General features: G+C 42.1%; 2 protein-coding genes across 4 annotated transcripts in view; both read right to left on the bottom strand.

The window, feature by feature from the left end:
- Window positions 1–3,368, bottom strand: part of LOC145434022 (cubilin-like) — a 68,141-nt gene extending 64,773 nt beyond the window's left edge. Inside the window, exon 1 of the mRNA XM_080311297.1 lies at window positions 1,450–3,368. Within this exon, the coding sequence (XP_080167423.1) occupies window positions 1,450–1,589 (140 nt within the window). The 5' untranslated portion in view covers window positions 1,590–3,368. The remainder of the gene's footprint in view (window positions 1–1,449) is intronic.
- A 1,773-nt stretch (window positions 3,369–5,141) lies between these two features.
- The window catches only part of LOC145434025 (inactive phospholipase C-like protein 2), a 51,253-nt gene continuing 43,879 nt past the window's right edge, over window positions 5,142–12,515 (bottom strand). For all 3 annotated transcript variants that reach the window (XM_080311304.1, XM_080311302.1, XM_080311303.1), the window contains 3 exons: window positions 10,560–10,987; window positions 8,650–9,120; window positions 5,142–6,650 (listed from right to left, as the gene is read on the bottom strand). In XM_080311304.1, coding sequence (XP_080167430.1) covers window positions 6,063–6,650; window positions 8,650–9,120; window positions 10,560–10,987 — 1,487 coding nt within the window. In that variant the 3' untranslated portion in view covers window positions 5,142–6,062. The remainder of the gene's footprint in view (window positions 6,651–8,649; window positions 9,121–10,559; window positions 10,988–12,515) is intronic.

The following is a 12,515-nucleotide window of genomic DNA, read 5'->3' as shown; positions in this document are numbered from 1 at the left end:
GGGAGATGTAGGACCGATGAGACAGTGGGACCGAAAATACTTAAAAAATAAATTGTTATTAAGTTTCTGTTGCAGTTCAATCCGTGGAAAGTTGCATTTATTTTTGACAAAAGATGCAGAATGCAAAATCGAAAAAGTTACAAAACGTTGCACGAAAAAATTGGACAAAAGTTGCACTTTAAGATTCCTTCAAACAGCCTAAAACAACATTCTACATATCTTATAAGTATTTAGGAAGCTGCCGGAAGCTGTAAAAAATTGCAAAAGTTGCAAAAACTTGCCTTAATTACTATCCATGATAATCCCATGATTACACTACGGCAGTGGTTCCCAACCTTTTTCCACCCACGTACCACTTCGAGGTTTTATGCAGTGCTCGCGTACCACCTACATAATTTACGCACGCCGTAGGGAGTCAAAATGTTTTCACCGTTTATGACGTCATACTCACGTATTTGAGCTATGTGAGGGGTAATAACTAGGGCGATTCTTTTACCTAAAAATCGTTGGATTTTGACCTAAAACAACTTTATTTTGACCAAATTTTGACTTCATGCACGCAAATTAGGTGTTTACGCACATAATATTAAAATTGTACTAATATTTATTTCTGGTAGGGACTGTCTGTCCACCACATCAATTGTCAACCTATTTGTTTCGTTTAACAGTTTATGATCCACGATGAGCAGACAATGGGCCGCCTACAACGGTAGGCCTATAAAGTGGGCTACAAGCTGGTCAAATCTACGATACAAACGAAATGGAGGGGTTCAAAAAATTTTGACTTTGTAAACAATTTTGACAATTTTATGACTTAACGCTCAATTTTGTAAAGCAAAATCGCCCAAGTAATAACAAATTATATTAAACTAGGCATTATAAGCCCGGGTTGATGGGATGCATATGGAATTGTTTTTTCACCACTAGTCAAAAAAATTCAAATAATTCAAAATCAACCCAACTGTACTAAAAACTTCCTTTGGTCGAAAAAAAAAACAGAATGGACTCGCGTACCACCTGGAAGACCCTCGCGTACCACTAGTGGTACGCGTACCACAGGTTGGGAACCACTGATCTAGGGACTATAGGCTTTTTGCAGACACCTCCGATGAGGATCCTAGACAAGTCCCTCCAATGCCTAGAAAGGGACTCAGGAATCGTCCTTGGTCGGATTCGAACCCGCGGCCCGCTGGTGGTCGTGTAATTTACTTGACACTCAATTTCTCAGGTAGAAGAGCAGGAAATTATTTCCACGAATTTCCGATTCGCAACGGGTGTCTTAAAAACTGCGATTAGTGTCTATGGGTCGCAAAAATCGACTCACGGCCTGCGTATATGCCAGGTTTGAGACCACCCTGCGTGTCATAACTCAATCGTCGATTCACGTTTGGAAAGTTTCAAAAACTCCGCGGTGATAAAGGCGAATAAATTGATGTAAATGACGCTTACTGTGATGATGTTGTATCTGCCTTCGTGTCTTCCCGTCTTGGCGATGCATTCTTTGCCTGCTCATAGCGGTGGTCACAGCTGCACCGTACTAGAAATGCACAATACACCAGCGCACTCACGATCGCTTGCTGCATCAGCATCGCACAGTCTTATTTCTACAGGTACCAGCACCACCAGTCTCCAATTAAATGTTAAAACTACAAGAACTGCGATCGGAAATGATAATGTTTAGCAATTATATTATTTTCGACCGATAGCCTATCAAGTAAGATGTAATTTCAATACATATGGATTTTGACGGAGTCACGTCTGTATTGGACTTCCTATGACATTTCTGCAAATTTGAACTATAAATCCGTTACATAAATTTGATCACCACATGGCGAAACCAAACCAAAAGCTACATCGATCACAGAATGATGATGATAAATTTCACCTATACCATGCAATGTGTAATTGTGTATGGCTGATGTGGTCGTGCCGGAAACAGGTCTGAAAGTCACATACAACTATTCGCAAATGAAATACTCATACTAGCATAGGCAATGCTATATTCCAAACTTCCGCAATTCCGGATATCCTCACTTTTTCCCGCTTATAGTTATCTATCGATAATATTCCTTACCAACATCATTCGATCCTTACATCACAGTAGTTCGTATATTCATAAAAATCGAATTTAACTGCGTTATGACATTAGGCAGCCATATCATATAGCGACATGAAGAACTCATCGCGAAACGTATTAGGAATATTTAACATCCATGCAATACTGACAGCACATGACGTCGCATTACCTCTATACGCGGGGTAGAGGGTGACACTGCAAATAGTAGAGACCAGTAAAATTTGGAAATAATAGCAATATAGTTTACGACCGATTGCATCCCGCTCGTTGTGATGTTTCGATTTATGTTGGTGTGAATGGCATGAGCTGGTGCGGGTGAACGATTGGTCGGTTGTTTCTAGTATATTCATGGTGTTTTCGACTACAATGATCGTTTACGCCAGGTCGATATTCTTTATTTCGATTCCTATCTGCCAACTTTGACACTATTACACGGCCTACTTCTGGACTTTTTAGTAAGACGCCGCGTGATCATGGGGCGAGGAGCCTAGATAAAACTCCAACGCTTGGGAATGGGCTCTGGAGTTGATCTCAGTCGTAATCGAACTGTTGTGTTGTAGTTGTGGATCATACCATTACGCTATCTCGTCATCCCAAAAACTGTCCTAATCGCATATTGTAGGCTTAATTACCATATTTTGGAAATCTAAAAAGAGGACACTCTTTCAGAAATTTTGTAACTTGCAAAACCGGAGAATTCTCAAAAATCGGTGAATTTTTCCCACTTTGTGATCGGTTCGATGAAAAAAAGTCAACATTTCGCTCAGTGCTCAAATCACCGTTTTTGACTCCGAAACACCCGTCGGAGCGTCACTTCTGTGCTAATTTACGGCATATCACTCGCAGTTTGCTCTAATCGTGACCTAAATTTTCAATAAAGAGGACAAAATCTCCAAAAAGAGGACAAAAGGGCGTCCTCCGAGGACACTTTCAAATTAGTCAAAAAAGAGGACAAATCCGCTTAAAAGAGGACGTATGGTAACTCTAGCATATTGCCACCACAGACATACTATCAAATGGATCAGCATGAACAGGAAGACAACCGACGCAGCCCGCTTAGGTATACGAATACGGGGCTGGCAAATTCGCCACCCGTCATCAACCATACCACGTCCAGAGGAGTAACCAAGAAAAATATTGTGTAATTAGAAACTTAAATTGTTTAGTATCAATAAAGCTGGTTACCTCGTTGGTAGTAATGCTCAAATGTCGGGCAACCACATACTGGAGTTACTAATCACAACAATATAGGGAATCAGGACCGACTATCTCACACAAGTTGATAGCTTTATAACCAGGGTTGCCATACCGTCCTTATTTCTAAGATTTGTCCTTATTTTGAAGGGTCACGTCTTAGAAAACTCAACTGTCCTTATTTCTAAGAAATGTCCTTATTTTCGACTTGCGTCCTTATTTTGTCTTATTTTCAACAACTACTGAACTTTGATCGTTTTCCTCTGGTATCTGTGTTGCATAATATTCTAAAATTGTGCTTTTGCGTCGAGATTTTAACATCATAACTGAAAGGAACTCTCGTGACGTACACACTACAAGATTTGACTTCTGTGTGGTGAGATAGATTTGGGCAGTGAGTGCTATAGCAGTTCCGTCTGTACCAAGCTACCGCAGCGGACGTCATTTTAGCAGTAAACATCAGTGCCATGTCCCTGCTGTTTGGTCTACAGCAGAATAAGCTCAAGCTTTGGGGAAGGCAGTATTATTGCGTGGTGACAAAGTCACAGTGCAGTCGACACATTGGTCAAAACTTAAAAGTAGTAAAGCTACAAATCATTAATAAATTTATCTAAATTATATTGCACCTGCACATATATAGTTTTAGCTACTAGTAAGGCTAAATCTGATTAGCTCAAACGAGCAGGCGTAAAAAAATTTTCGTGACGATTATGAGAGAGAATTCAAAGGTATCTAACGAAGCTTGAAGGGCGAGTGTTTCGCATATTGCAATATCTGCAATTGTCACATTAACCTGGAGGCCATAGGAAAGACCGCTATTTCAACTCACATTGCTACCCCAAAACACAAGTGTTTCATAATGATTAATTTGAGCAAGTCGATTAATAATTTTTCCAATGGTCGACCAGCACCAACGACCACAGACTACAAGGCAGCTGCTGCTGCCTGAGCATTCCATATTGCAACTATTCCTTACCAACGATTGCACATCGCAATTGTTCAAAGCAATATTCCCCGATTCTAACATCGCAAATAAGTTTTCTTCGGCCATAGTCGACGTGCATGTCCTGTCCACGTTCGAGTCTAAATACATGCAATTACTACTAAATAAACACTATTCATCCTCAAGATTACCGGACCACGACCTGACGTATCGAACTCGCTTGCCATGACATGTCACTCCATTACTTCTCGCTTGCTTTTTCTATACTGTCTTCTTTACTTTTCATTCAGTGTGCATGCCTCCTCTTTACATCGCCTATAGGCCAAGGTGGGTGTCTGATTTCATAGACTTGCTCCATACGCTCAAAAATGATTTTGTCTAGACTTGGTGCACATATGCCACGGCTCGTATAAATACAAAGTATGTACAAAAACGCTTTTTCATGCTAATCTCATTTTTCGACTGTCCTTATTTTTGGGTCCATGTCGATGGCAACCCTGTTTATAACCAAATGAATTTGCATCCTATTATTAGAAGACTACCCAATCATAATACGGATCCACCTGTTCGCCAGCGCGAATAAAACGCTCTACGATATTACTGATAAAGTATGTAATCCCTTTCATCAGTAGATTTAGATTTCACAGAAAACCTGGTGGCTGCGGAGTCGGCGTTTGCTGTCTTGCATTGATTTGGGTGTACTGCATTGCATATCAAGAAATCTTAGATGTGCCCGAGACCGCTTTTCTCATAAAACCAGCAATATATCCCGGCCAGATGACATTATCTGGCAGACTGCTATGGTGTGCTGGCTGGATGTTTGATAACCCAGTTGTATGAGGGTCATGCCTGTATCGCAGCGCCTTGCACTATGAACAACGGAGGTTTCTAACACGGCTACCCACCACACAAAAATAAAGACTTCCATCCAAGGAACATTAGATTCTCAATACTGTATAAGTCAAATACAGACAAAAGTTAAAATTTTGGAACCATCACAACATCAACATCAATCAGATAGAGCCATAATATACTAAATGTCTATCCCCGTCAATTCAAATATGAATCGAAAGAGAATACAACAACTACAAGTCTGAAACACGCAACTCGTCGGAATCGAAAGATAAAGCAAATAGCAAAAATGCAGAGTGCAGTTCCGATATAACTACTATGATATAATTCACAGTCAAACCGCGTCGCTAAACCAGAAAAGAAATCAGCATACTGACTATGGATTAAAAATATACCATGCAAAAACGGAACGAAAATCGAAACACCACGAAAACGACGGGCGATGATTCTGTACGATAGAAGATAGCTTGTGAGAGAATATCAAAAATAGGCTCATAATTCGCTAATCCTACTCCAAGTACGGGTGAGCACAATGATTCAAGTACTCGAATCGGGATGGAGTATTAAATGTGACGATTCACGTCAAGAAATTAGACAAATTTTTTGAGTTTTCAAATTACAAGTCCCTTGCCTGGAAGCCTTGAAAACATCCCAGCATCCAAAACCTTCAGCCTAACGCTGCACATGTTGGCAGAAGCGGCATTTCCAATCACCCGCACAACGAAATCGGCGTGATCGAAATTACCACACCGTCTTCAACACTGTATTGCTGGTATTGTTTTACTTGCAACCGCATAAAAGTCACATTTTCAAACTGGCCAAGTCCGCTACAATTTCACGGCCAGTGGTAATCGACACCGAAAACAAACATCCGCGTACGCATCTCAATAGGAATGGAAGAGACAGGAATGCTGGATGAGAAAAAATCATTTCATCGTACGGCGATAACGCGGAACCAGCTCTACAAAGGACATAGGAAGTGCAATAATAGAAAATTCATACTATTTTCAAACCGGAAATGAGCGCGCCTTCTCCACCAGAGTCGCGATCGTTACATTTATCGCCTGAAGAATTCTGTCTGTCAGGTGGCGCGGTCTCGCAGGGAAGCGTATTAGGCCCGTTGCTGTTCTCGTCACCGTTTTTATTATTGTTGGAATTTAGATTTTTGTCGGGCGACTTACTGCGCCGAGACGACGAGTCAGAGTCGTCCTCGTTTTTTTCCGGCTGACTCGAGTCCCGGCTTCCGTCCGACGACGTCGACAGTTTAGAGTTTGACTTTTTCAAACTGCCGCCCCGTTCTCTGACGAGCCCCGCGGCGACGCCGGCCTCTTTCAAATGCGCCAGGACGGCCCGCGCCTCTTTCTCGATGGTGCCCAACGTGTCCAGGTGTCCCTGTATCACGCTGCAGTTCCACGAGAAGTCCCACTCGAGCCGCTTGGTGAAGTCTACGGACTGCGGCGCGTGCTTGTTGCTCAGTTTCTCTCTGGAGGATTTCTTTTTCTGTTTCTTGCCTCCCGGTCCGACGGCGCCGTGCGGGGCTTCCTTCAGAGTGTTTTGCGCTTCGTTCAACAATGATGGCAGCCCCTGAACACGAGAGGAGTTGCGATTCCACAATGTGATGACAAAATAAACAGACAGGATTTGCGCTCATAAATATTGAGCACCAGATCCACATCATTAGAGAGTTACATAGAGGTGGTCACTGGTCGTGGTCAGTAACGAATTACTACTCTTTCAGAGTACTGAACTAGGTTTTGCTAACTCGATGACTTACTGGTCATGTTTTTCACCTTTACTTCACAGGTTTTAGTTACAATTTGTTCGATAGAAAATAGTTCCGGGATATGCTTGGGTCACACGTATGAGTGAAATAGTCAATAACTACAGGACCAAACAGTCCCTGCGTCACTGTAACTAAATACACTTTCAAAAATTGCAGCTAGTCACAGTGTCATTTGTCATTTTCCGTTACACACAAAGATGCACCCGGCAATTTCGCAAAAGAAACACCTCTGGTCGATTGCTAAAAGTGTCTGTCCCCGTTGACCAAATTTACTTTTTGAAATCATTCACTCACTTCGGTACTTTGATTTTCTATTTCCACTCTTGAATTTGTATCATATTTATACACCCAAAGTGGAATGCAGGCAGGTAACATAGAAACATGGTCTGTTTTGAAGTCTGGCAGAAACCATTTGACCATATTTAAGAAGCGAAAGACACTGTTATTGAACTTTCCCGACATACATATCACACAGCAGTGAGCTGCAACTACCAACATATTTTACCTACATACATATCATACAGGATACAACATTTGAGCTGCAACTACAAACATATTTTCAACAATTCTCGGAACATTGTATACACCGGGGGTCGCCAACTCAAAATGGGTCGCAGGCCACTTTTCTGAATTCGTAGAGGCCGCGGGCCGCATGCCTTCAATATCGAGATTAAAGTAGGCAACGCAGTTTAACAACCACATTTTGATAACTCTACACGTCAGTACAACACTGTGCTCTCTAACATGGGCGACGGGCATAGTTACCACAAAATAAATAATATTTTATTGAAGAAATACAAATATAACAAAAATATCATGATCATCACTTTCATTCTGTTTTGAACTATGAGATTCGCACGATACCTGACAACACTCTCCAGCAACTTAAGCAGGGGTGGCCAACTTTTTTGCTATTCACGGCGGCATTTTGATTGTTATGTAGACTGCGGCCGCATTCCGGTCGGCGGTCGTAAGGAACTGCTGGAGGCCAAATACCCACGTTAAACTGTCCATGCCCAATTGTCCATTGCCAGTGAACTTCAGACTAATTCATTTACTCATATCGGCTTAATATGCGCACGGAAATGGGGAGTAGTTTTGTTATGAATAGTCACAGGGATCCGCTTTCTAGTTGCAGTTTCATATTCATGGGTGAATTTCGTCATTCATAGTAGCATAGTGTCACATATTACTATCAAATATTTATCCTTTCTCGTCCCATGTGATCAGATTCACAGGTAGAGTTGATGCGGGGGGCGTCTTCGAAAATCTAGGGAAGTTATTAATACTGTGCTGCATTTTTGAGTGGACCAATTGTTATTAGTCCCCTTTTTTACATGCTGTTATTTCTTGATCTCCCATCAAGATTGTCGGCAGTGGCAAGATATTGGATTTGCCTAAACGTAGGCCTACCAGAAAGAAATTTCCCCAGCTGTTCGAATCTGTACTGTGTGTCTCAGATTACTGAGGACGCTACTATATTAAAATTGAAAACCAGCTAGGATTGAAACACGCGTAGTGCGAAGAAAATTTCAAGAATAATTCAAACCTCTCGTTAATTAGGGAGCCAATTCGTAAATTCAATTCCCGCATTTCATAATGCTTCACTAAACGTTCTTCCGAAATTTCAAATCAGGCCGCGGGCCGCAAAATATGACCTCTGGTATACACGAAAGATACATCAAAATTACAAGGGCCTCTCGACCTAAATATGTATGAAGTAGCTTGAACACAAGTGCTCTACCATTACTAAACTAAGAGAAGCTCACTCAGTCAGCGCAGACAATTCATACGTCTCACCTCGTGAAAACTCAGCACCTCTTTATGAATGGAAGAAAGCAGTTTCTGGTATCGATCGGCGTTGTCTATCACGTATTTCGCATCTCCGACGACAGCTTTGAACGTGGCGAGCACCTTCTTCCAAAAGTCGACGGCGGACGGGTGTAACATCGTCGCATTATAAATCTCGAGTGCCGGACACCCGTCCTCTTGAACCGACATCCTCAATGATAACTTTCCGGAAGAATCCGTTTTCACGTACAAGGATTCCAGGGATCCCTTGATCGAGTTGGCTTTCGACAAGGTCGATCTCTCCTTCAGTTTCGGCGTGCCCTGCGGCGTGACGCCGTTGGCCGAAGGATTCGACGGCTCCGAGCTGGATTTACGGGATAGTTTTTTGCCGGCGCCAGGCTGCGTTTCCATATTCGCCCTCTCAGTGAGGCTGCGGACGCACTGCTTGACGGAGCTCAGAGCCGAAACCCCGCACGATTCCTGCAAAATCGATAAAGACGGTAAAAGCGAAAGGCAATTAGTTTTTACTGGATGATTTTCAGTGGTTATTTGTTTTGACTGTCTACACTTCTACATACTTTTTACACTCTGGACACTTGGGATGGGTCTACATCACTTTCATAAGCGAAATTTTCATAACAATTGGGCAAAACAGCCCTTTTTATGACGGTAACTGAATATAGAGTTATAACCAAGTTACATGTCAATCTCACTATCTTAGTGTTGACTCGAGTCAAGTCGAGTCATTTTCAATTCACCACCGAGTCAAGTCCGAGTCCAAGCCATTATGTTCATTGATCAGTCTTCAGTTTAATTTGGTTCGACTCTGCTCGGGTGATACAGAATGGCTCCCATTCCTAATATAGTATTTTTCCTCAGTCTCAACAGTTTCCGGCCCTATTTTCTCAAGGATCAGGACTGATAGACGAAATACCAATAATGTTGTAACTTCATGAGAAAAAGTGACCCGAGTCAAGTCGAGTCACCAAAAAATCGTGACTCAAGTCACACTCGAGTCGAGTCATGGCCCGGGCCGTTACAACCCTGCTGAAAATATTATCGGAAATTGCACCTATATCTAGTACCATCAGTCATTTTGAGTTAGTCGCTAAGATACATCTTGCGATTCCAAGAGTAACCAACTCCGATTAACCGCTACAAGTACACGACGTCTCTACCGAATCTACATTCTGATGCCACTTATGTGAGTACTTTTGGTCTTCAAATAGCGAGGGATTGCAACTATGCAGGGCATATAGACCATGCAACCAAAAACTACTTTTTAGAGACAAATTCAAGCATGCAGCAATATGTATTTTTCCGTCATAACTTACAAACATATGTAGTATACAAACGACCCCTGTATCGTGACCTCGACCAAGGTTGATACTGTAACGTGGGTGGATCACTGTGGATGATAAAGTAACAGCAGCCAAAATTTCTGAGTAGGAGAACCTCAAAATATGACGACAAAAAGCCATCACTTTCACTCAATCACGGTGATGCCAAAATGCAACCTCATGACTAGGGCGATTATTTTTTGTACTAAAAACGAGCGTTGTTGCACATAATGTTAGAATTGCCGTACTTTTGTACATTTATGGTTGGAACTGCCTGTGATTATGAAGTAGTTGGCAAGAATAGAGAAAAGCGGCAGCAGTGGTTTACTGGCAGCATTGAAGTTCAGTGTATACTGATCATGATAAAATACCCAAATATTTCCAGCTGGGAAATGAAAAGAACAGTGTGAGTGAGCAATTGTATCACTAACTAGTAAAAAATACGGACAGTCTAGTTCTATAGTTTATTGTTATCATTTCGACAGTGCCCTTTCACACGAACCCATAAAACTTGTCCGCGGCCACAGTTCAAGAACATCACAGATACCACCAAATCATTATTTTCTCATCAAAACTGACCTTGAAGAACGAGAGAGAAACCCCTAAATTCTCTCTCATCTCGCCAACCTGCCGCAAAGGCGGCGACGCAGACTGAAACACGTCGTCTATCCTCTTCACCCCGACCACCCTCATGGCCGCCGCTCTCTCCCTCCTGGCCTGCTGCTGCTGCAGCGCCTTCTTGTTGCGTTTAGACAGCACCGATGTCGACGAGTGACGTTTGCTCAGCGATTTTCGCGACGCGTTGGCCTGCGAAATGGCGCTGGCGGCGCTGTTGACTACACCGCTAAGGGAGGGGGCTGACGAGGATTGGAAGATTTGCGAGACGGCGTCTGTGACTGCGATGTGGACAAACAGTGTGGCGTCGTCGAGGGGTTCGTCGAAGATGGAGCGTAGACGGAGGTGACGGTAGCCCGGGCGCAGGCACTCGAACGGGATCGTGTACTGGCCTGAAACAGAGATGGGTTCAGATGATTAATAATACACAACCCGAATGGAAATCAAAGTCAAATGGCAGCATTTCATATCGTAAATTTACAGCATGATAGTATGCATCGCAACTTAACTAGCCAGCTATAAAAACGTGATTATAACCTGTGCACTAAATTTGAGCATATTCTTTTTGCTACTAGATGCATAACAACAGGGCATAATCTTTACGTCAGTTGTACGAGATTGATTATACCCAGCCTGCCAGAACCAGTTGTGCTATAAATGACCAAATACAGGAAGGGAATCATTCAAATAACTTTGCAAGCTGTAGCGTAACACCACACCTTCGGCAAATCATCGTTTCTCATGTTTTCATATGGAGTCTTATTATGGCAAGGACGCAAGATTGCGGCAGCGTGTTGAATCATTTGACAATGCGTCATCGCACTCTTATCAATATGCAGATAATGGTACGACTACCTCTGAATTACAGCAACACATACTCTAGCCCTATGCTGTAGAATGTTGATGCATTGAAGTGTTGGATGTCTTCATCATGAATACTGTTGAATACTGGATTTGACGGAGTTCCCACAGACACCCACAAAATTAGATAAATAAGATGGTTTGGGGAATAATGATAAGGCTCAACATTTCATTCAGTAGTAACGGAATGAGAAGGCTCACCAAGTCAGTACATGCACGAAGGAGTATGTCTCAATGTCATATTCTATGCTCCTCAACTATGCCATTGTCCAGTAATTAATTGAACGCTTGTGAACGACTGCGACGAACCGGTTTACAAATGTTATAGGGAATATATTGATATTTCGAATATTGAACCGGCAATAATCACTTACAGCGGAACAATGTCTATATTCGACAAGTGACATTTCGTTGCATATTGTTGTTATAATTGATCAGCGCGTATGCAAATTATCCTCATTGAATCTTCCATCATTTGATGTGTAATATATAATTGTACCTTGTGGTGTAAAATCAGTGGTTCTCAACCTTAACTAACGAGTCTTCGGGAACCCCACATTCAGAGTCATAAAAAAATGTAACATAAAACACAAATAATACATCATTATAGATACATACACATACTATACTGTAATTCGACGGAGTGCTGAAATATCAAAACCCCTGGAGTTCGATACCAAACTATAACTGGGCAACTGATTATTTGAGTACTACCTTATAATGGTGCCGTCATGACAGTAGCAATGACTAAAACGGGTGCCAAACATACGGCCCGCCAGACGATTTCATCTGGCCCGCGAAACGATTCTAAAAAATGGCCGAATTACCAAGCACATTTCTGACAAATGTTGAGATTTTTAGTATGAAATAGCCTACTTTCCTTTAAAAATCCCTAAAGACACAAAATCTTGAGTCTGTTCACACGCCACATTATAAGCAGCCGACAGTGGCGTTGTGTAATCACCGTAAGAAACTAGTCGCTGCCATTGACACACAATTCCGAGAAGAAAAAACATGCACACTGAGCTCCGAGTTTTGTGGAAAAATGTACAAAAATGT

The sequence above is a fragment of the Botryllus schlosseri genome, chromosome 2 (assembly GCF_051294905.1).
Source record: "Botryllus schlosseri isolate E-star chromosome 2, Bs_hap1, whole genome shotgun sequence".
NCBI classification, from domain to species: Eukaryota; Metazoa; Chordata; class Ascidiacea; order Stolidobranchia; family Styelidae; genus Botryllus; species Botryllus schlosseri.
This window is presented reverse-complemented; position numbering and strand designations above follow the sequence as displayed.